The sequence below is a fragment of the Pseudopodoces humilis genome, chromosome 5, assembly GCF_049639895.1.
Source record: "Pseudopodoces humilis isolate 2021_Gansu_Grassland_sample_001 chromosome 5, ASM4963989v1, whole genome shotgun sequence".
NCBI classification, from domain to species: Eukaryota; Metazoa; Chordata; class Aves; order Passeriformes; family Paridae; genus Pseudopodoces; species Pseudopodoces humilis.
In genome coordinates, this window is record NC_142204.1 from 71,620,011 (window position 1) to 71,644,983 (window position 24,973).

Genomic DNA, 24,973 nt, shown 5'->3' on the forward strand with positions numbered 1-24,973 from the left:
CCCAAAAAATGTCACTTTTTCTTCCAAATTAATTTTGGAAATTCATTCTGAATTCATTTTTTTTCACTGGGCAGCAGCACCTGGAGCTCTCAGAACAGGGAGCTCCTACGAGCTCCTGTGTCAGAGGTTGAGTGAGTCCATATATCCCTGCTCCAAAATTGATTGTAACATTCACCCTTTGAGGTGTTTTGGGTGTTTCTGGTGAACCCTAAAAATGATTTTCTGTTTCTTCTGCTCCATGTAGGGTTTGGGACTGGGATGAGGTGACTCAGAACCAACGCAAGGGACTTCAGGGATCACCGTCCCTGATCCCCTCAGCCCCTTCCCCTTCATTGTTTATCTCTTCTGGCCCCGTGGTTTCCCTCAGTTTCTTGTTTTGGATCTTCCCTCAGTCTCCTCATTCCCTCTTTCCCTCATTCCCTCTTTACTTCATCCTATTCCCTAAATCCCTTCCCTCACCTCCATCTCCCTCAGAGCCTTTCTTCAATCTCCTCAAAATCCCTTCCCTGATCCCCTCAGGGCCTTCCCTCAGCCCCTTCCTCATAATTTTTTATCTTTTTGGATCTCTCCTCAGTCCCCTTTCCTTCATTCCCTCTTTCCCTCACCCCTCACATCATTCCTTAAATCCCTTTCTTCACTCCTTGCCCCTCAGCTTCTCATTTTGGCTCTTCCCTCAAGGCCTTTTCCCATCATTTTTTATCTCTTCTGGCCGTGTGGTTCTCCTCACTTTCTCAATTTGGATCTTCCCTCAGTCTCCTCGTTCCTTCTTTCCCTCACCCCTCACGCCATTCCCTGAGTCCCTTCCCTCACCTTCATCTCCCCCAGAGCCTTCCTTCAATCTCCCCAAATCCCTTCCCTGATCCCCTCAGCTCCTTCCCTCAGGGCCTTTCTCACTTGTTTTTTCATCCATTCCGGCCCCTTCCCTTCCCTCACCTCCTCACCCCATTTCTGTGTCACCCTCATTCCCTCGGTCTTCTTCGCTCACCTCAGAGCCTTCCCTAGAGCTTTGTTTTGGATCTTTCCTCATTCCCTCACCCCTCACGCCATTCCTTAAATCCTTTCCTTCACCTCACTCCTGGCCCCTCAGTGTTTTCCCTCAGCTTCTCATCTTGGCTCTTCCCTCAGCCCCTTCCCTCAAGGCCCTTCCCCATCATTTTTTACCTGTTCTGGTCCTCATGGTTTTCCTCAGTTTCTTATTTTGAATCTTCCCTCAGTCTCCTTCTTGTTCTTTCTTTTCCTCACCCCTCATGCCATTCCTTAAATCCCTTCCCTCACCTCCTTCCCCCTCAGAGCCTTTCCTCAATACCCCCCAGATCCCTTCCTTGGTCCCCTCAGCCCCTTCCCCTTCATTGTTTATCTCTTCTGGCCCTGTGTTTTCCTCAGTTTCTCATTTTGGATCTTCCCTCAGTCTCCTCATTCCCTCTTTCCCTCATTCCCTCTTTACTTCATCCTATTCCTTAAATCCCTTCCCTCACCTCCATCTCCCTCAGAGCCTTTCCTCAATCCCCTCAAAATCCCTTCCCTGATCCCCTCAGGGCCTTCCCTCAGCCCCTTCCCCATCATTTTTTTATCTTTCCTCAGTCCCTTTTCCCCCATTCCTTCTTTCCCTCACCCCTCACATCATTCCTTAAATTCCTTCCATCACCTCCTTCCCCCTCAGAGCCTTCCCTTACCCCGAACCCCTCACGGGTTGGCTCCAGGCTACACCCACACCCACAGAAATTGAGGTTTAAGCAGAAAAAGAAGATAAATAAATAATAAATAAGTTTTTCTGCACCTGAAAAATCCTGAGGGGGAAGGACTGAGGTGAGGCAAGGTGCTCTGGCCATGGTGCGAAGTGTGAGGGAATAAGGAAATTTGGGATTGAGGAAAGGCCCAAAACAAGGAGCTGAGGGAAAACACTGAGGGGAAAGATCTGAAATGAGGAAAAGGACTCAAGGTGAGGAAATGGGGTTATGGGACCGAGGGAAGGTCCTAAACAAGGAACTAAGGGAAAATACTGAGGGGAAAAGAGCGTGGTGAGAAAAGGAGCCCTGGCCATGATGTGAGGGGACAAGGGAAGGAGTTTGGGGACTGAGGGAAGGCCCAAAACATGGCTCTGGGGAAGGCACTGAGAGCTCAAAGCAGGAAAATGTGGGAAGGAGCAGCGGGAAGAGCCGAACAATCACTGAGCTGGTCGGGGAGGAATTGGAGGAGACACAAAAGAGGGAAAACACTGAGGGGGAAAGAAAGAAAGGAGTCTCTCCCCATGATGTGAGGGACGACAGCGGGAAGAGCTGAAGTCAGGCATGGAGGGGCTGAGGCGATGGAGGAGAAGGAGGTCAGGGCAAGCCTGGGGCAAGATCCCCACCAAGGGCAAACACCGATGGCCGAGGCAGGAGCTCAGAGCGAGCGAGCAGCGCCGACGGCCGGCACGGAAGAGGAAAAGCCGCCTACGGGCACCCAAGGGCCGGTGACCGCGGGAAGAGGAAAACCCGCGGGCGGCCCCTCGCTGTCTTTCCGGTTCAGTTTTCACTTTCTGTTTTTTTCCCCGCCGCTCCCGCCCCTCGTCCCCTCCTTCCCTCCCTCTTCTCCCGCCCGCCCCGTCCTTCCACTTCCTGGGGCCGGCGGGTGGCGGCGCCCGCCCCGCACCGCCTCATGCCGCCGGCCCGGTAGCGGGGCCGCGCCGGGGGCCGGGCGGGGCGGCCATGAGGGCGGCCTGAGGGACGGTCCCGAGCGAGCCCCGGCCATGGGCGAGAGGCGGCGCGGGGAGAGCGGCGAGCCGGGCACGGGTGAGCGGGGCCGGGAGGGCGAGGGCGGGCGGTTCCATCGCGCCCTTCCCTGCGACTTGGGCGGTGGTTACCGGCTCCACGCCGCTCCTCCGTGAGGGAGGGGAAGGGCGAGCGGCTCCATCCCGCTCCTTCGTGAGAGAGGGAAAGGCGAGCGGCTCCCTCCCGCTTCTCCCTTGAGGGAAGGAAAGGCGAGCGGCTCCATCCCGCTCCTTCGTGAGGGAGGGAAAGGCGAGCGGCTCCCTCCCGCTTCTCCCTTGAGGGAAGGGAAGGCGAGCGGCTCCATCCCGCTCCTTCGTGAGGGAGGGAAAGGCGAGCGGTTCCATCCCGCTCCTCTGTGAGGGAGGGAAAGGCGAGCGGCTCCATCCCGCTCCTTCGTGAGGGAGGGAAAGGCGAGCGGCTCCATCCCGCTCCTCCGTGAGGGAAGGGAAGGCGAGCGGCTCCATCCCGCTCCTTCGTGAGGGAAGGGAAGGCGAGCGGCTCCATGCGTCCCTTCCCTGGGAGCGGGGGGATCCCGGCTCCATCCCACCCTTCCTAAGGGAGAACAGGGATCCCGGCTCCATCCCGCCGTGCCCTGAGGGAAGCCGGGTGGGCATTACCGACTCCATCCCACCCTTCTCTGGTAAGCAAAGGGTTACCGCTCCATCCCTGGGGAAAAGGCGATTTCCCGGCTCCATGCTGCCCTTCCCTGGATAACCGAGAGCTCCCGGTTCCCCACCGAGCCCCGGGGAAGCCGAGGAGAGGCCGGGCCGCCTTTGCCCCTCTGCCGAGCCCCGGCCACGTCGGAACCGGGGAATTTTTCTCCCTCACCGGAGCCACGTTGGCTTTTCCAATGGTTCCAGCAGCTGGGAAAATCACGGTGATATTTTATTTTTGGCGAGCAGGTGCCTTTTCTGCGTGGAAATTTGGGACTAAAACACGGATGGGCGCTGATCCCTTCCTGAAGGGACTGGAATCTTCTTAATCCCCCTTTCCCGAGGCTGAAATTTGACTTTATAAAGGGAGAAAAGCACTTTTCGCGCTCCGGTTTGGTGGAATTCTAATCCCAGATTGTCCTGGAATTATCCCAGAAAGGTTTGGATCGGAGCAGAGTTTGCCCAGCTCTAAAATGGGGGAATAATCTGGGAAAAAAATGGAACGAGCAGGAGGTTGGATGGCACAAAAATCACTGGAAATCCTTTTTCCATGGAAAAAAAACTGCTTGGAGTGTTTTTTTTCCTTAAAAAAATGTGCGTTCCGTGATGATCCGGAAGATCCAGATTTTTTTTTGGGCTACTCAGAATATATTGGGGTTTATCCCAAGTCTTTGATTTGAATATTCCTGATTCCCAGATCTTCACCCTCAGTATTCCTTAAAATCCCACCTTAGAATCCCTTTGAAAGCAGAAACTGAAAAGTTGATTTTTTTGGGATAAATTAAATTTTTTTGCGGATAATTTTTTTGGTTTGGGATGAATTCTTTTTCTGGGGGGATAAATTATTTTCTTTCCCAGTTTTTTGGGTTTTTGGGTTGGATGCTGAGACCCCGCTAATTCTGAGGGAATTTTTGGATTTGAGCGCTTGGCTTTCCTTGTTTTTCTTGGGAATTCTCAGGGTGAGATTTCCCCAGCTGGAAAATCCACAGGGAATTTATTTGGATTCTTTTTTTCCCTCCTCTTTTCCCAAAGGGAATTTCTCTTCCTCAAGGAGACAGCTCCATGGAAAATCACTGAACTGGCCGATTTTGCAAACAAAAAATTGCTTTTTTAAAAATTTTCCAAGCGCCAAAATTCCCGTGCTGCCAATTTGGGAAGAGTCAGGAATCGCCTGAGTGAAACCACAACCTTTGTGAGGCGACAAAAATCGGGATTTTGGGATAAAAATTCCCGAGAAAAACGATTTTTACCGATTAACGTGCGAAAAGCACATTTTGAATTCCGCCAGCGGCTGAAAGGAGCAGCGGGGAGGGCGGAAAAGGAAATCCTTGGAAAGCTTTTCCCACCCTGAGGAGATTTTTTCCCTTTTCCAGAGGGAAAAATTCCAATTTCTCATCCAACCTCATCCTCCCAAGGAGATTTTTGGGGTTTTTTTTTCCCTTTAATTTTCCCTCCTGGATGAAACGTTTCCTTTGGAATTCTTTTTGTTTGGAGCCTCCTCCGGGTGGGAATTTGCTGATGCAAAAATCGCCTTCCCTTCCTTTGAGAAAATTCCAAAAAAATTCCCCAAAAATTCCCATCCAATGGGATTTGGAGATCTGAAGGTTCCAGCGCTCTGGAAAAAAATTCCAGGAATTCCCAAAATCCCATCCAAGGAAATCCTGTCAGGCCCTGAAGATCATCCAGCACCTTCCACATCCTCATTCCCGATCCCACAGGGAATGGAAAACTCGATCTATGGATTGGGAAGCCCTTAAATCCAGCAAAAGGAATTTTATCCCATAGAATTCCCAAGTTTCAGGAGGATTTAATTTAGGAACGTGGAGCTGCATCCTGAAAACTCATCGAAATTTTCCAGAGGGGGGAAAAAAACGGGATCTTGGCATTTGTGGATGGCTTTTTATTCCTCACCTGGAAGTTTCCAGCATTTTATTCCAGAGGTTTTGTTCCCATCCCAATCTGGAATGGAAAAACCATGGGAAAAAAAGGCTTTTTCCATGAAAATCCTGGAAAACCATTGGAAAATCCCAGCCGTTGGGTGAAAATCCCATGGAAAACGAGGTGGGATCTCTTGGCCACCGGCAAATCCAGGGTTAAAATAATTCCCTGTTTCCTGGGGTGGGAAAAACAGCCGGGAAAAGCTGGGAAAGGGAAATTCCAGACTTGTTCACGTTGGAAAAATCCCTCGGGAATCCAATCCAAGCATTCCCAACCCTCGCTTCCCGTTTTTTCATCCCCCCCCCCGCTTCTCTGGGCAACCTCTTCCCATTTTTTTTAGGCGGGAAAATTTTCCCAAATATCCAATTTTCCCAAAAAATTCCCGGTTGTGGGAAATGTTCCCGGGAGTGGGATCAGCCGGAGAAGGAAAAATCCCTGGATCAGCCGGGGGGAGACTCCGACTTTTTTGGGAGATCTCCCACGGGGAAAGGAGGAATTCAGGGATGGAGGGAATTGGACTCCAAAAAAATTTGGGAAAGACATTCCCAAGGAACCTCTGGAAAAACACGAGCTGGAGTTTGGGATACTCAAGGCAGGGTAAAATCTCTGGGATTTATCCCAAATTTTGCTGTAAATCCACGGTGGGATGTGGATCCCTGATCCTGCTGCTGATTCCCGATATTCCAGCTTGGAAAAATTGCTGGATCACGGAATTTTGGGGATTTGTTCCAACTTTAAAAAATCCTAAAAAAAAGGCAAATTCTGCGCTTCCAAAGCCTGGAGTTTTCCTGGAATTTTCCTGGAGTTTTCCTGGAGTTTTCCTGGAGTTTTCCTGGAGTTTGGAAGTTCGTGGCCTCAGCTGAGCCAGGGGAGGCTTGGATTGGGAATTCCAAGGAATTCTGCGGTTCCCTGGAGGGGAAGCTCGGAGTTCCTTGCCCAGATTCCGGGCAAAAAGTCTGGGAATGCTCCAGGACATGCCAGGAATTCCCAGGGATTTCAGGGCAGGGATAATCCCCTCTGGAATTTCCAGGCCTTTTCCAGGCCTGTGCCATCTGTGCTGTCTGATCCCATTCCCTGAGTTTGTCCCATGGATCTGCTGCCATTCCCAAATTTCTCATTCCCGAGTTTCTCATTCCCTGAGTTTCCCAGTGGATCTGCTACCATTCCTGAGTTTCTCATTCCCAAGATTTTCCCCACGGATCTCCTGCCATTCCCAAGTTTTTAATTGCCATGATTTTCCCCACGGATCCGCTGCCATTCCAAGATTTTCCCCATGGATCTGCTGCCATTCCCAAGTTTTTCATTCCCAAGATTTTCTCCAGGAATCCGCTGTCATTCCCGCATTTCTCATTCCCAAGTTTTTAATTCCCAAGTTTTTCTCCAGGAATCCGCTGCCATTCCCGTGTTTCTCATTCCCAAGTTTTTCCCCACAGATCCATTGCCATTCCAAGATTTTCCCCATGGATCTGCTGCCATTCCCAAGATTTTCCGCATGGATCTCCTGCCATTCCCAAGTTTTTAATTCCCAAGGTTTTCCCCACAGATCCGCTGCCATTCCAAGATTTTCCCCGTGGATCCATTGCCATTCCCAAGTTTTTCTCCATGAATCCGTTGCCATTCCTAACTTTTTCCCCATGGATCCATTGCCATTCCCGAGTTTCTCACTTTCACTTTCCCCTCTGCTCTGGTCACTTTCACTTTCACCTTCTCCTCCTGCCCTGGGATGTGCCGAGATTTGGGAATTTTTTTCCTGGGAATTCTTTTCCTTAGGGTTGGGAGAAATCTCCCCTAAATCCAGGCAGGAATTGAGGGGTGTGGCCTCATTAATTTGATTATTTATTAATTAATCACTTATTAATCATTAATTATTTTTCCCCCCTTTCCTGGATTTTCATTTGGAAGCTGCACTGAGGAAAAAATTCCTGGATTTTCCATGATTTTTCCAGAATTTTTCCAGGATTTTTCCAGAAAAAGTGGGAATCCACTGGGAATTCCTTTGAATTTTGGGGAAATCTGGGAATCCACTGGAGGGGAATTTAATTTTTTAATTAATTTGTTTCATTTTAATTCCTTTATTTTATTTAATTTTAAATAAAATTAAATTTAAATTAATTATTTTACTTATTAATTAATTTTAAAATTAATTTTATTTAATTTAATTTTGGAAAAAAATCTGGGAAAATCCACTCAAAATTTCCTTTGAATTTTGGGAAAATCTGGGAATCTGCTGGAAGGGAATTTTATTGAACTTTTTAATTAACTTATTTAATTTATTTAGTTTTATTTAATTTTAATTAATTAATTTTAAATTTAATTACTTTTAATTTATTTTCATGAATTTTAATTTAATTTTGAGAAAATCTGGGAATTTCATTTAATTTTTTAATTAATTAATTTTATTTAAATTAATTTGTTTCATTTAATTTTTTAATCTATTTTCTTTAATTTAATTTTGGGAAAAAAATCTGGGAAAATCCACTTTGAATTTTGGGAAAATCTGGGAATCCACTGGATGGAAATTTAATTAATTTTTAAAATTAATTTATTTCATTTTAATTAATTAATCTTTTAATTGATTTTCATGAATTTTAATTTCATTTTAGGGAAAATCTGGGAATCCACTGGAAATTCCCTTTGAATTTAAATGAATTTTGGGAAAATCTGTGAAAATCCTCTGGGAATTTCCTTTGAATAAAAATTAATTTTGGAAAAATCTGGGAATCCACTTGGAATTCCCTTGGAATTTTGGGAAAATCTGGGAATCCACTGGAAATCCAATTTTAATTTCACTTAATTTTAGGAAAACCCACTGGAAATCCCTTGGAATTTAAATTAATCCGGGAAAAAAAAAAATCCAGGAATTTCTTTATTTGGATAAAATCCAGGTTCCCTCTTTCCAAGAAACCCCCAGGATTTTCCCCCTCAGGACATTCCCAAAGTGAAGATTCCCGACCTTTTCCAGGTTTTCCGGCGGAATCCGAGGAGCTGTTGGAGCGGGCGGTGGAGCTGCTGCGGAGCTGCTGCCGCGATTCCGGCTCCCAGCAGGGATTCCGCTACAGCCAGGCCATCCTGGTGGAGAACGAGCTCTTCCGGAGCGAGGTGAGCTTGGAATTCCAGGAAAAAACGGGATTGGGGAAGTTTGGGAATGTCGATTTCTTCACGGAGCCCCTGGCGCCGTTCCCGGCTTTTTTTTCTTCCCGTTGCTCGCGCTCCCATCACCATTGGGAATAAAATCCCCATTCCCTGTGTCCTGTCCCTCCAGGCCTTTCCCAAATTCCAGCTCTCCCGGAGCCCCTCCAGGCCCTGGAATGTGCTGGAAGCTCTCCCTGGATCCTTCCCTTCTCCAGGAGAACATTCCCAGCTCTCCCAGCCTGGCTCCAGAGCCTGACATTGGATCCATCTCCTCTCCAAGGAATTGATGGACCCAGGGCCTTCCCTTGCAATCTCAGGAAGCCACCAAGGCTCTCCCTTCCCTTTCCCTCTCTTTCCCATCCCCATTTCCCAGAAAAATCCCTCGGGATGGATTCGGAGCCTCCCAAATCCCAGAATCCCGGAATGCTTTGGGATGGGATCCAGGGACCTTCAATCCCATCCCATTCCAATCCCACCATCCCAGGCTGCTCCAACCCTTCCTTGGCCATTCCCGGGATCCAGGGGCAGCCCCAGCTGCTCTGGGAATTCCCAAAATCCCATCCCAAATTCCCCTTTTCCAATCTGGAGCCATTCCCTGGCTCCTGCCCCTCCAGGCCTTTCCCAAATCCTTGGAAAATCCTGGAAAAGGATGAAAATCCTTGGATTTCAAACCCGGGAACGGAAATTCCGGAGCCGTTCCCTGAGCTCCTGCTCCGATCCTTTCGATTAATCCCCAGCTTTTCCGGGGTCGCTCCCAGCTCTGCTCCTCTCCTGGGATTTTCCTGGCGTGGCTGAGTGGGATCTGTTGGGATCTGTCGGGGTTTGGGATCTGCTGGGATCCGGGATTTATTTGGACTTGGGATCCGTTGGGATTTGGGATTTTTTGGTATTTGGGATCCGTCTGGATGTGTTGGGATTTGGGATCCATTGGGATCTATCGGGATTGGTCGGGATTTGGGATTTATTGGGATTTGGGATCCACTGGGATTCACTGGGATCTGTTGGGATTTGGGATCAGTGGCGATCTGGGATCCGTCAGGACATGCTGGGATCTGCTGGGATCCATTGGGATCTGTTGGGATTTGGGATCCATTGGGATTTGGGATCTGTTGGGATTTGGGATCTGTTGGGATTTGGGATCTGTTGGGATTTGGGATCCATGGTGATCTGGGATATGTCAGGACATGCTGGGATCTGCCGGGATCCGTTGGGATTTGGGATCTGTCGGGATCTGTCAGGATCTGTGATCCGCCGGGATCTGCTGGGATCTGTCGGGATCTGTTGGGATCCGTTGGGATTTGGGATCTGTCGGGATCTGTCGGGATCTGTGATCCGCCGGGATCTGCTGGGATCTGTTGGGATCCGTTGGGATTTGGGATCTGTCGGGATCTGTCGGGATCTGTGATCCGCCGGGATCTGTTGGGATCCGTTGGGATTTGGGATCTGTCGGGATCTGTTGGGATCTGTGATCCGCCGGGATCTGTTGGGATCTGCTGGGATCTGTCGGGATCTGTTGGGATCCGTTGGGATTTGGGATCCATCGGGATCTGTCGGGATCTGTTGGGATCCGTTGGGATTCGGGATCTGTCGGGATCTGTCGGGATCTGTGATCCGCCGGGATCTGTTGGGATCTGCTGGGATCTGTCGGGATCTGTTGGGATCCGTTGGGGTTTGGGATCCATCAGGATCTGTTGTGATCCGGGATCCCTGGGCATTTTCCAGCTTCGAGCCTTTGCCCGCGCCAAGGCGGCGGCCGGGTACAGCCCCGAGGAGCTGCGCGAGAGCTTCGCCTTCCTCCTGTTCGAGCGCGAGGACGAGGTACCGGAAACAACAGCGGGAATAACAACAGCGGGAATAACAACAGCGGGAATAACAACAGCGGGAATAACAGCAGCGGGAATAACAGTGGGAATAACAACAGCGGGAATAACAATGGAAATAACAACGGGAATAACAACAGCGGGAATTACAACAGCGGGAATAACAATGGAAATAACAACGGGAATAACAACAGCGGGAATAACAACAGCGGGAATAACAACAGTGGGAATAACAACAGCGGGAATAACAACAGCGGGAATAACAACAGCGGGAATTACAACAGCGGGAATAACAACAGTGGGAATAACAACAGCGGGAATAACAACAGCGGGAATAACAACAACGGGAATAACAACAACGGGAATAACAACAGCGGGAATAACAACAGGAATAACAACAGTGGGAATAACAACAGTGGGAATAACAACAGCGGGAATAACAACAATGGGAATAACAATGGGAATAACAACAGCGGGAATAACAACAGTGGGAATAACAACAGTGGGAATAACAATGGGAATAACAACAACGGGAATAACAACAGTGGGAATAACAACAGTGGGAATAACAATGGGAATAACAACAACGGGAATAACAACAGTGGGAATAACAACAGTGGGAATAACAATGGGAATAACAACAACAGGAATAACAACAGCGGGAATAACAACAACGGGAATAACAACAACAGGAATAACAACAGCGGGAATGACAACAGCGGGAATAACAATGGGAATAACAACGGGAATAACAATGGGAATAACAATGGGAATAACAGCGGGAATAGCAGCAGCGGGAATAATGGGAATAACAACAGCAGGAATAACAACAGCGGGAATAACAACAGCGGGAATAACAGTGGGAATAGCAACAGCGGGAATAACAGTGGGAATAACAACAGCGGGAATAACAACAGGAATAACAATGGGAATAACAATGGGAATAATGGGAATAACAGCGGGAATAGCAGCAGCGGGAATAACGGGAATAACAACAGGAACAACGGGAATAATAGCGGGAATAACAACAGCAGGAATAGCAACAACAGGAATAACAGTGGGAATAAAAATAGCAGGAATAACAACAGCGGGAATAGCAACAATGGGAATAACAACAGCGGGAATAACAGGAATAACGGGAACAATGGGAATAACGGGAATAACAACGGGAGCAACGGGAATAGCAACAGCGGGAATAACAACGGGAATAGCAACAGTGGGAATAGCAACAGCGGGAATAACAGCAGGAATGACGGGAATAGCAACAGCAGGAATAGCAACAGCAGGAATAACAACGGGAATAACAATGGGAATAACAACAGGAGTAACAACAATGGGAATAACAGCGGGAATAACAATGGGAATAATGGGAATCCTGCACAGGAATTCTGGGAATTCTGCTCGGGAATTGTGGGAATCCCGCTCAGGAATTGGTCTGAGGGATTACAGGGAATTATTGGGAAATATTCTTTGGAATTCCTTAGAGTTATTAGGGAATATTTGGAATAATTGGGAATTCTTTAGGAATGTTTGGAATTCTTTGGAAATATTCTTTGGAATTCTTTAGAATTATCTGGAATTATTATTTGGGATAATTTGGAATTCATTGGAATTATTCATTGGAATTATTCATTGGAATTCTTTGGAATTCTTATGTGGAATTCTTTGGCTCCTGGGAGATTTTTTTTTAAATTCCATTTTAATTTAGGAAAAATCTGGGAATCCACTGGAAATTCCATTTGAATTTAAATTAATTTTAGGAAAAAATTTGGGAATCTAGTGGTAATTCCATTTTAATTTTGGGAAAATCTGGGATCCCACTGGAAATTCCATTTTAATTCCATTTAATTTAGAGAAAATCTGGGAATCCACTGGAAATTCCTTTTGGATTTAAATAAATTTTAGGGAAAAATTTGGGATCCCACAGGAAATTCCATTTGAATTTAAATTAATTTTAGGAAAAAATTTGGGAATTCACTGGAAATTCCCTTTGAATTTTGGAAAAATCTGGGAATCCACTGGAAATTCCATTTTAATTCCATTTAATTTTGAGCAAATCCGGGATCCCGCAGGCGAATTTTCCTCCCTCCCTTCGGATATTCCTTGGAATTCCAATCCTTTAACATTCCAAGGATCGGGAATTCCCTTTAACCCTTCAAAAACGCTTTCCCAACTCTATTTTTTTCCCAAATCCCGGGAAAAAAAGTTGGGAAAAGCAGATTTTTCCCTGTTTTCCAGGCCAGGGCGGTGTGCCAGCGCGGGCTCCGTGTCAACAGCAGCTCCCTGCGATCCCTGGGAGATCCCGCCAAAGGTAATTCCCAACGGGAATTCCGGAGCCGCCGGAAAAGGGAGAAATTCCAGGAATTTTGCAGAAAAAAATCCCGGGAAAAATGGGGGAAGGGGAAAAGGGAAAGGAGGGGGAGGAGGGAATTTGTTGGGGGGGAATTCTGGGATTTTTCCTGGGATTTTTGGGGTTTCCTTCAGGGAATTTTGGGATTTTTTTTTCCCAGGGAATTCTGGGAATTTTTTTCCAGGGAATTCTGGGGATTTTTTTTCCCAGGGAATTCTGGGATTTTTCTAGGGAATTTTTTTGTGCTATTCCTTCAGGGAATTCTGGGAATTTTTTCCCAGGGAATTCTGGGGATTTTTTTTCCAGGGAATTCTGGGATTTTTCCAGGTGTTTTTTTATTTTTTTATTTTTATTCTGGGAATTTTTCCCCAGGGTTTTGTGGGATTTTCCCAGGGAATTGATGGATTTTTTTTTTCTCAGGGAATTCTGGGATTTTTCCCCAGGGAATTTTGGAATTTTTTTCCCCAGAGAATTCCAGGATTTTCCCAGGGAATTCCAGGATTTTCCTGGAGAATTCAGCATTCCTTCCCCTCCTCATTCCAGGCTCCTGCTCCCCTGAACACCAGGAGCCGATTCCCGGGAATGTGAAGGGAATGGGAACAATTCCCTGGGAATATTCCTCAATTCCTGGGAACATTCCTCAATTTCCTGGGAATATTCCTCATTTCCTGGGAACATTCTTAAATTTCTGGGAATATCTCTCATTTTCTGGGAATATTCCTAATTTTTCTGGGAATATTTCACATTTCCTGGGAATATTCCTCAATATTTAGAACCATTTCTCATTTCCTGGGAATATTCCTCAATTTCTTGGGAATATTCCTCAGTTTCTGGGAATATTAACAACTCTTGTCACCCAAGAATTGATTTTTTTGGGAATATTCCTTGATTTCCTGGGAATATTTCTCAATTTCCTGGGAATATTCCTCATTTTCTGGGAATATTTCTTATTCCCTGGGAATATTCCGAAATTTCTTGGAATATTTCTCATTTTCTTGGGAATATTCTTCTATTTTTGGGAATATTTCTTAATTCCTGGGAATATTTCTTATTTTTGGAGGAATATTCCTCAATTTTCTGGGAACATTTTTCAATTTTTGGGAACATTTTGCATTTCCTGGGAATATTCCTCAATTTCCTTGGAATATTTCTTTTTTTTTGGGAACATTCCTAAATTTCTTGGAATATTTCTCAATTCCCTGGGAATATTCCTAAATTTTCTGGGAATATTTTGCATTTCCTGGGAATATTTCTCAATTCCTGGGAACATTTCTCATTCCCTGGGAATATTCCTCAATTCCTGGGAATATTCCTCAATTCCCTGGGAAAATTCCCGCCGCTCTGAGCCGCGGATTTTTCTCCCTCTGTTCCCTCCAGGAACAAAAAAAAAACCCCAAAAAAAAAGTGGAAATACCCAGAATTCCCAAAAATCCCAACAGAATTCCGGGAGGAGAATCCCTCATTCCCGGGATTTTTTTTTGGGAATTCCCATTCCCTCTTTTCCAGGTGTTTACATTTCTGAATATCCCGACTGGCAGCGTGGCAAATCCGGCTTCATCGTCATCTGCCGCCTCATCAAGGTAATTCCGGCTTTTCCTGGGAATTCTGGGAATTCTGGGAAGTTTGAGGGATTTTTCCCCATTCCTGGAACTGATTCCAATCCCAAATTCCCAACATTGGGAATTTCTCTTTTTGCTTCTTGGAATTTTCATGGGATGGAAAATCAAACTCCGATTTTTTCCAGTTTTTCCTGGGAATTCCAGGAATTTCGGGAAGTTTGAGGGGATTTTCCTCATTCCTGGAGCTGATTCCGATCCCAAATTCCCAACATTGGGAATTTCTCTTTTTGCTTCTTGGAATTTTCATGGGATGGAAAATCAAACTCCGATTTTTTCCAGTTTTTCCTTGGAATTTTGGGAATTTCACAAAATCCAGGAACTTTTCTTGTTCTGCTTCCCGTTTTTCCCATCTCAATCCCGACTCCCCCCAAAAAACTCCAAACCCCAAAACTCCCAAAGCTCTTCCTTCCCCCGTGGAATTCCTCATGGAATTTCTCATGGAATTTTCCATGGAATTTTTCATGGAATTCCCCATGGAATTTCTCATGGAATTCCCCATGGATTTTCTCATGGAATTCCCCATGGATTTTCTCATGGAATTCCCCATGGATTTTCTCATGGAATTCCCCATGGATTTTCTCATGGAATTCCCCATGGAATTCCCCATGGAATTCCCCATGGAATTTCTCATGGAATTTCCCATGGGATTTCTCATGGAATTCCCCATGGAATTTCTCATGGAATTTCCCATGGAATTTCCCATGGGATTTCTCATGGAATTCCCCATGGAATTTCCCATGGAATTCCCCATGGAATTTCTCATGGAATTTCTCATGGAATTTCCCATGGGATTTCTCATGGAATTCCGCGTGGAATTTTCCATGGAATTTCCCATGGAATTCCCCATGGAATTTCTCATGGAATTCCCCATGGAATTTCTCATGGAATTTCTCGCGGAATTTCTCACAGAATTCCCCATGGAATCCCCCACGGAATTCCCTATGGGATTTCATGGAATCCCCTATGGAATTCCCCACGCAATCCCCCATGGAATCCCCCGTGGGATTTCTCATGGAATTTCCTATGGAATCCCCCATGGAATTTCATGGAACCCCCCCATGGAATTTTCCCTGGATTTTCTCCCGGAATTCCCCCCGGCAGGGCAAGGTGCGTCCGGTGTCCGAGAGCTCCGGGAGCTGCAGCCGCCCCTCCCCCGGCTACGACTGCCACGCCTCGGCGCGGAGCGGCCAGGTACGGATCCCACGGATCATCCCGAGGATCCCACGGATCCTTCCCGAGGATTTTTCCCGAGGGTTTTTCCCGCTGTTTCCCAGTGTTACGTGTTCGAGGTGAGCGGCGGCGGCGGCGCGGCCGGGCGGCCCCGGCAGGTCTGTCCCTACATCCGGCTGGCCTGGAGCCGGGAAACGCGCCCGGAACACGGAGCCGGAATGTGAGACACGCACGGGAACGGCCGCGCTGGGAATGGGAATGGGGGGAATTCCCAGTGGGAATGGGAATGGGGGGAATTCCCAGTGGGAATGGGAATGGGGGGAATTCCCCATGGGAATGGGAATGGTGGGAATTCCCAGTGGGAATGGGAATGGTGGGAATTCCCAGTGGGAATGGGAATGGTGGGAATTCCCCATGGGAATGGGAATGGGGGGAATTCCCAGTGGGAATGGGAATGGGGGGAATTCCCCATGGGAATGGGAATGGTGGGAATTCCCAGTGGGAATGGGAATGGGGGGAATTCCCAGTGGGAATGGGAATGGTGGGAGTTCCCCATGGGAATGGGAATGGTGGGAGTTCCCCATGGGAATGGGAATGGTGGGAATTCCCAGTGGGAATGGGAATGGGGGGAATTCCCAGTGGGAATGGGAATGGTGGGAATTCCCCATGGGAATGGGAATGGTGGGAGTTCCCCATGGGAATGGGAATGGGGGGAATTCCCAGTGGGAATGGGAATGGGGGGAATTCCCCATGGGAATGGGAATGGTGGGAATTCCCAGTGGGAATGGGAATGGGGGGAATTCCCAGTGGGAATGGGAATGGGGGGAATTCCCCATGGGAATGGGAATGGTGGGAATTCCCCATGGGAATGGGAATGGGGGGAATTCCCAGTGGGAATGGGAATGGGGGGAATTCCCCATGGGAATGGGAATGGTGGGAATTCCCAGTGGGAATGGGAATGGTGGGAATTCCCCATGGGAATGGGAATGGTGGGAATTCCCAGTGGGAATGGGAATGGTGGGAATTCCCAGTGAGAATGGGAATGGGGGGAATTCCCAGTGAGAATGGGAATGGGGGGAATTCCCCATGGGAATGGGAATGGGGGGAATTCCCAGTGGGAATGGGAATGGTGGGAATTCCCAGTGGGAATGGGAATGGTGGGAATTCCCCATGGGAATGGGAATGGGGGGAATTCCCAGTGGGAATGGGAATGGTGGGAATTCCCAGTGGGAATGGGAATGGTGGGAATTCCCCATGGGAATGGGAATGGGGGGAATTCCCAGTGGGAATGGGAATGGGAGTGGGAATGGTGGGAATTCCCCATGGGAATGGGAATGGTGGGAATTCCCCATGGGAATGGGAATGGTGGGAATTCCCAGTGGGAATGGGAATGGGGGGAATTCCCAGTGGGAATGGGAATGGTGGGAATTCCCAGTGGGAATGGGAATGGGGGGAATTCCCCATGGGAATGGGAATGGGGGGAATTCCCAGTGAGAATGGGAATGGGGGGAATTCCCAGTGAGAATGGGAATGATGGGAATTCCCAGTGGGAATGGAGTGGGGGAAAATTCCCATGGGAACGGGGTGGGAATGGGGAAATTCCCCATGGGAATGGGAATGATGGGAATTCCCAGTGGGAATGGGAATGGTGGGAATTCCCAGTGGGAATGGGAATGGGAGTGGGAATGGTGGGAATTCCCCATGGGAATGGGAATGGGAATTCCCCATGGGAATGGGAGCGGGAATGGGAATGATGGGAATTCCCAGTGAGAATGGGAATGGTGGGAATTCCCAGTGGGAATGATGGGAATTCCCAGTGGGAATGGGAATGGTGGGAATTCCCAGTGGGAATGGGAATGGTGGGAATTCCCAGTGGGAATGGGAATGGTGGGAGTTCCCAATGGGAATGGAGTGGGGGGAATTCCCAGTGGGAATGGGAATGGTGGGAATTCCCAATGGGAATGGGAATGGGGGGAATTCCCAGTGGGAATGGGAATGGTGGGAATTCCCAGTGAGAATGGGAATGGTGGGAGTTCCCAATGGGAATGGGAATGGTGGGAATTCCCAGTGGGAATGGGAATGGTGGGAGTTCCCAATGGGAATGGGAATGGTGGGAATTCCCAGTGGGAATGGGAATGGTGGGAATTCCCAGTGGGAATGGGGAAATTCCCAATGGAAATGGGGAAATTCCCAGTGAGAATGGGAATGGTGGGAATTCCCAGTGGGAATGGGAATGGTGGGAATTCCCAGTGGGAATGGGAATGGTGGGAATTCCCAGTGGGAATGGGAATGGTGGGAATTCCCAGTGGGAATGGGAATGGGGGGAATTCCCAGTGGGAATGGGAATGGTGGGAATTCCCAGTGGGAATGGGAATGGTGGGAGTTCCCAATGGGAATGGAGTGGGGGAACATTCCCATGGGAACGGGGTGGGAATGGGGAAATTCCCCATGGGAATGGGAATGATGGGAATGGGAATGGGAGTGGGAATGGTGGGAATTCCCCATGGGAATGGGAATGGGAATTCCCCATGGGAATGGGAATGGGAATGGTGGGAATTCCCCATGGGAATGATGGGAATTCCCAGTGAGAATGGGAATGGTGGGAGTTGCCAATGGGAATGGGAATGATGGGAATTCCCAGTGGGAATGGGAATGGTGGGAACTCCCAATGGGAATGGGGAAATTTCCAATGGAAATGGGGAAATTCCCTGTGGGAATGGGAATGGGGAAATTCCCAATGGGAATGGGAATGGGGAAATTCCCAATGGGAATGGGATGGGATGGTGGAATTCCTGCTGGGAATGGGATGGGAATGGGGGAAATTCCCAGTGGGAATGGGAATGGGAAATTCTCAATGGGAATGGGGGAATTCCTAATGGGAATGGGGAATTCCCCATGGGAATGGGGTGGAGAAACTTCCTGATGGGAACGGGATTGGGAAACTTCCCGATGGGAATGGGGTGGGATGGGGGAATTCCCCACGGGAATGGGGATGGGATGGACTTTTCCCAATGGGAATGGGGTTGTCCCACTGGGAATGGACCTTTTCCCGATGGGAATGGGGTGGGAATGGGGAAATTCCCCATGGGAATGCGATGGGATGGCCCTGTCCCATTGGGAATGGTCCTGGGGTTCCCTTTTTCCCTCCGGAAATGTTCCCATTTTTCCCTTTATCCCGGAATTGTTCCCATTTTTCCCTTCCTTTCCTGGTTTTTATTGATTTTTCTCCAGAGCGGAGCAGAAACCCCAAGGTGAGAGCGCAGGGGACTCTCCGGGGCTGAGGTTTGGGGTTTTTGGGGTTTTTGGAGTTTTGGGGTTGGGGTTTTGGGATTGGGGTTTTTGGGGTTGTGTTTTTGGGGTTGGGTTTTTGGAGTTGGGTTTTTGGAGTTGGGTGGTTGGGATTGGGGTGTTTGGGGTTTGGGTGTGGGGGGGTGTTTGGGGTTGGGGTTTTGCGGTTTTGGGGGTTTTTGTGGTTTTGGGTTTGGGGGTATTTGGGGTTTTTGAGGTTGGGGTTGGGGGGGGTTGGGGGTTGGGGTTGAGGGGTTTGGGATGGGGTGTTTGGGGTTGGGGTTTTTGGGGTGTTTGGGGTTTTTGAGGTTGGGTGTTTGGGGTTGAATGTTTGGGGTTTTGGGGTTTTTGGGGTGTTTGGGGTTGAGGGGTTTGGAATTAGGTGATTTGGATTGGGATTTTGGGGTGTTTGGGGTTGGGTCTTTGGGGTTTTTGAGCTTTTAGGGTTGGATGTTGGGGTGTTTGGGGTCGGGGTTTTGGGTTTGTATTTGGGGTTGGGTTTTTGCCTTTAGGGTTGTACTTTTTGGGGTTGGGTTTTGACTTTGGGCTTGGGTTTTGGCTTTGGGGCTGAATTTGGGGTTGTTTTTGGGGCTGTATTTGGGGTTGTGTTTGGGGCTGGTTTTGTTGCTGTTTTTGGGGTGTCCCCGCCGCCTGTCCCATCCGCTTGTTGCCGGCTGTTGCAGCCCCGTGCCGCTGGCGGGGTCAGCTGTGCCTGCGGGGTCGGCGCCTGGGAACCATCGCCCTGCGCAGCGCCCACGGCGCCGTCCCGGCCCAGCTGTGAGTGCTGCCCGCGATTCCCGAGCCTCTTCCCGAGCCTATTCCTGCTCTTCCCGAGCCTCTTCCCGAGCCTCTTCCTGCTCTTCCCGAGCCTCTTCCCGAGCCTCTTCCCGAGCCTCTTCCTGCTATTCCCGAGCCTCTTCCCGAGCCTCTTCCTGCTATTCCCGAGCCTATTCCTGCTATTCCCGAGCCTCTTCCCGAGCCTATTCCTGCTCTTCCCGAGCCTCTTCCTGCTCTTCCCGAGCCTCTTCCCGAGCCTCTTCCTGCTATTCCCGAGCCTCTTCCCGAGCCTCTTCCTGAGCCCATTCCTGCTCTTCCCGAGCCTCTTCCCGAGCCTCTTCCTGCTCTTCCCGAGCCTCTTCCTGACCCCATTCCTGCTATTCCCGAGCCTCTTCCTGAGCCTCTTCCCGAGCCTCTTCCCGAGCCTATTCCTGCTCTTCCCGAGCCTCTTCCCGAGCCTCTTCCTGCTCTTCCTGAGCCTCTTCCTGCTATTCCCGAGCCTCTTCCTGACCCCATTCCTGCTATTCCCGAGCCTCTTCCTGAGCCTCTTCCTGCTCTTCCCGAGCCTCTTCCCGAGCCTCTTCCTGCTATTCCCGAGCCTCTTCCCGAGCCTATTCCTGCTATTCCTGTCCCTATTCCTGACCCTATTCCTGTTATTCCTGACCCTATTCCTGACCCCATTCCTGCTATTCCTGACCCTATTCCTGCTCTTCCTGACCCTATTCCTGCTATTCCTGCTATTCCTGCTATTCCTGCTATTCCTGACCCTATTCCTGCTCTTCCTGACCCTATTCCTGCTATTCCTGCTATTCCTGCTATTCCTGACCCTATTCCTGACCCTATTCCTGCTGTTCCTGACCCTATTCCTGTCCCTATTCCTGCTATTCCTGTCCCTATGCCTGCTCTTCCTGACCCTATTCCTGCTATTCCTGTTATTCCTGTCTCTATTCCTGCTCTTCCTGACCCTATTCCTGCTGTTCCTGCTCTTCCCGAGCCTCTTCCTGACCCTATTCCTGCTATTCCTGACCCTATTCCTGCTCTTCCTGACCCTATTCCTGCTATTCCTGACCCCATTCCTGCTGTTCCTGACCCTATTCCTGCTATTCCTGTTATTCCTGTCTCTATTCCTGCTCTTCCTGACCCTATTCCTGCTCTTCCTGCTCTTCCCGAGCCTCTTCCTGACCCTATTCCTGCTATTCCTGACCCTATTCCTGCTCTTCCTGACCCTATTCCTGCTATTCCTGACCCTATTCCTGCTGTTCCTGACCCTATTCTTGCTCTTCCTGACCCTATTCCTGCTATTCCTGACCCTATTCCTGCTCTTCCTGAACCTATTCCTGCTATTCCTGACCCTATTCCTGCTATTCCTGACCCTATTCCTGCTATTCCTGACCCTATTCCTGCTATTCCTGCTATTCCCGAGCCTCTTCCCGAGCCTCTTCCTGTCCCTATTCCTGCTCTTCCTGAACCTATTCCTGCTATTCCTGACCCTATTCCTGCTATTCCTGTCCCTATTCCTGCTATTCCTGACCCTATTCCTGCTGTTCCTGACCCTATTCCTGCTCTTCCTGACCCTATTCCTGCTATTCCTGTTATTCCTGTCTCTATTCCTGCTCTTCCTGACCCTATTCCTGCTCTTCCTGCTCTTCCCGAGCCTCTTCCTGACCCTATTCCTGCTATTCCTGACCCTATTCCTGCTGTTCCTGACCCTATTCTTGCTCTTCCTGACCCTATTCCTGCTATTCCTGTTATTCCTGTCTCTATTCCTGCTATTCCTGACCCCATTCCTGCTATTCCTGACCCCATTCCTGCTATTCCTGACCCCATTCCTGCTGTTCCTGACCCTATTCCTGCTATTCCTGACCCTATTCCTGCTATTCCTGACCCTATTCCTGCTCTTCCTGACCCTATTCCTGCTATTCCTGTCCCTATTCCTGCTATTCCTGACCCTATTCCTGCTGTTCCTGACCCTATTCTTGCTCTTCCTGACCCTATTCCTGCTATTCCTGTTATTCCTGTCTCTATTCCTGCTATTCCTGACCCTATTCCTGCTATTCCTGACCCTATTCCTGCTATTCCTGACCCTATTCCTGCTATTCCTGACCCCATTCCTGTCTCTATTCCTGCTTTTCCTGACCCTATTCCTGCTATTCCTGCTCTTCCCGAGCCTCTTCCTGACCCTATTCCTGCTATTCCTGACCCTATTCCTGCTTTTCCTGACCCTATTCCTGCTATTCCTGACCCTATTCCTGCTATTCCTGACCCCATTCCTGCTATTCCTGTTATTCCTGTCTCTATTCCTGCTATTCCTGTCCCTATTCCTGCTGTTCCTGATCTTCCCGAGCCTCTTCCTGACCCTATTCCTGTCCCTATTCCTGCTCTTCCTGACCCTATTCCTGCTCTTCCTGACCCTATTCCTGCTCTTCCTGACCCTATTCCTGCTGTTCCTGACCCTATTCCTGCTATTCCTGCTCTTCCCGAGCCTCTTCCCGAGCCTCTTCCTGTCCCTATTCCTGCTCTTCCTGAACCTATTCCTGCTATTCCTGTCCCTATTCCTGCTCTTCCTGCTCTTCCTGCTCTTCCTGAGCCTCTTGCTGTTCTTCCTGAGCCTTTTCCTGCTCTTCCTGCCCCTTCCCTCTTTTCCTGCCCTTTCCCTCTTTCCCTGCCCATTGGGACCTTTGGGAAGGAGGGGCTGGGGCAGAGATGAATTCCCAATCCAGAACCCATCCCAATAATCCCAATAAATCCCAAAACCCATCCCAACAATCCCAATAAATCCCAACAATCCAAATAAATCCCAGATCCATCTGAACAATCCAAATAAATTCCAATAAATCCCAATAAATCCCATAAACCCATCCCAACAATCCAAACAATCCAAATAAATCCCAGATCCATCCCAAAAATCCCAATAAATTCCATAAACCAATCCCAAAAATCCCAATAAATCCCAAAAATCCCAATAAATCCCAGATCCATCCAAACAATCCCAATAAATCCCATAAACCAATCCCAACAATCCAAATAAATCCCAAAAATCCCAATAAATCCCAGATCCATCCCAATAAATCCCAATAAACCCCAATAAATCCCATAAACCATCCCAATAAATCCTAATAAATCCCAAAAATCCCAGTAAATCCCAGATCCATCCCAATAAATCCCAATAAACCCCAATAAATCCCATAAACCATCCCAATAAATCCCAATGAATCCCATTAAATCCCAACAATCCAAATAAATCCCATAAACCCATCCCAACAATCGCAGTAAATCCCAAAAATCCCAATAAATCCCAATAATTCCCAATCAATCCCAACAATCCAAATAAATCCCAATAAATCCCAAAAATCCCAGATCCATCCCAAAAATCCCAATAAATCCCAGATCCATCCCAATAAATCCCAATAAACCCCAATAAATCCCATAAACCATCCCAATAAATCCTAATAAATCCCAAAAATCCCAGTAAATCCCAGATCCATCCCAATAAATCCCAATAAACCCCAATAAATCCCATAAACCATCCCAATAAATCCTAATAAATCCCAAAAATCCCAGTAAATCCCAATAATTCCCAATCAATCCCAACAATCCAAATAAATCCCAATAAATCCCAAAAATCCCAGATCCATCCCAAAAATCCCAATAAATCCCAGATCCATCCCAATAAATCCCAATAAACCCCAATAAATCCCATAAACCATCCCAATAAATCCCAATGAATCCCATTAAATCCCAACAATCCAAATAAATCCCATAAACCCATCCCAACAATCGCAGTAAATCCCAAAAATCCCAATAAATCCCAGATCCATCCAAACAATCCCAATAAATCCCCAAACCAATCCCAAAAATCCCAATAAATCCCAATAAATCCTAATAAATCCCAAAAATCCCAATAAATCCTAATAAATCCCAAAAATCCCAGTAAATCCCAGATCCATCCCAATAAATCCCAATAAACCCCAATAAATCCCATAAACCATCCCAATAAATCCCAATGAATCCCATTAAATCCCAACAATCCAAATAAATCCCATAAACCCATCCCAACAATCGCAGTAAATCCCAAAAATCCCAATAAATCCCAGATCCATCCAAACAATCCCAATAAATCCCCAAACCAATCCCAAAAATCCCAATAAATCCCCAAACCAATCCCAAAAATCCCAATAAATCCCAATAAATCCTAATAAATCCTAATAAATCCCAATAATTCCCAATCAATCCCAACAATCCAAATAAATCCCAATAAATCCCAAAAATCCCAGATCCATCCAAACAATCCCAATAAATCCCATAAACCAATCCCAATAAATCCCAATAAATCCCAATAAAATCCAATTAAATCCCAATAAATCCCAATAAATTCCAATAAATCCCAATAAATCCCAATAAATCCCAATAAATCCCAATAAATCCCAGATCCATCCAAACAATCCCAATAAATCCCCAAACCAATCCCAAAAATCCCAATAAATCCCAATAAATCCTAATAAATCCCAAAAATCCCAATAAATCCCCAAACCAATCCCAAAAATCCCAATAAATCCCAGATCCATCCAAACAATCCCAATAAATCCCCAAACCAATCCCAAAAATCCAAATAAATCCCAGATCCCAAAAACAATCCCAATAAATCCCCAACCAAAAATCCCAATAAATCCCATAAATCCCAATAAATCCCAAAAATCCAATAAATCCCCAAAAATCCCAAAAATCCCAATAAATCCCAGATCCATCCAAACAATCCCAATAAATCCCATAAACCAATCCCAACAATCCAAATAAATCCCAAAAATCCCAATAAATCCCAGATCCATCCAAACAATCCCAATAAATCCCCAAACCAATCCCAAAAATCCCAATAAATCCCAAAAATCCCAATAAATCCCAATAAATCCCAATAAATCCCAGATCCATCCAAACAATCCCAATAAATCCCATAAACCAATCCCAAAAATCCCAATAAATCCCAGATCCATCCAAACAATCCAAATAAATCCCCAAACCAATCCCAAAAATCCCAATAAATCCCAATAAATCCTAATAAATCCCAATAAATCCCAATCAATCCCAACAATCCAAATAAATCCCAATAAATCCCAAAAATCCCAGATCCATCCCAAAAATCCCAATAAATTCCATAAACCAATCCCAAAAATCCCAATAAATCCCAATAAATCCTAATAAATCCCAAAAATCCCAATAAATCCCCAAACCAATCCCAAAAATCCCAGTAAATCCCAGATCCATCCAAACAATCCCAATAAATCCCCAAACCAATCCCAAAAATCCCAATAAATCCCAATAAATCCTAATAAATCCCAAAAATCCCAATAAATCCCCAAACCAATCCCAAAAATCCCAATAAATCCCAATAAACCCCAATAAATCCCAAAAATCCCAATAAATCCCAGATCCATCCAAACAATCCCAATAAATCCCCAAACCAATCCCAAAAATCCAAATA

At 47.4% G+C, this 24,973-nt stretch overlaps 1 protein-coding gene across 2 annotated transcripts in view; it reads left to right on the forward strand.

Annotated features, from left to right (window-relative positions):
* The first annotated feature begins 2,659 nt into the window (after nucleotides 1-2,659).
* The window catches only part of TASOR2 (transcription activation suppressor family member 2), a 55,328-nt gene continuing 33,014 nt past the window's right edge, over nucleotides 2,660-24,973 (forward strand). For both annotated transcript variants that reach the window (XM_088054751.1, XM_088054752.1), the window contains exons 1-9: nucleotides 2,660-2,771; nucleotides 8,304-8,440; nucleotides 10,196-10,291; nucleotides 12,532-12,604; nucleotides 14,150-14,223; nucleotides 15,364-15,453; nucleotides 15,537-15,652; nucleotides 18,664-18,683; nucleotides 19,404-19,497. In XM_088054751.1, the coding sequence (XP_087910877.1) occupies nucleotides 2,729-2,771; nucleotides 8,304-8,440; nucleotides 10,196-10,291; nucleotides 12,532-12,604; nucleotides 14,150-14,223; nucleotides 15,364-15,453; nucleotides 15,537-15,652; nucleotides 18,664-18,683; nucleotides 19,404-19,497 (743 nt within the window). In that variant the 5' untranslated portion in view covers nucleotides 2,660-2,728. The remainder of the gene's footprint in view (nucleotides 2,772-8,303; nucleotides 8,441-10,195; nucleotides 10,292-12,531; nucleotides 12,605-14,149; nucleotides 14,224-15,363; nucleotides 15,454-15,536; nucleotides 15,653-18,663; nucleotides 18,684-19,403; nucleotides 19,498-24,973) is intronic.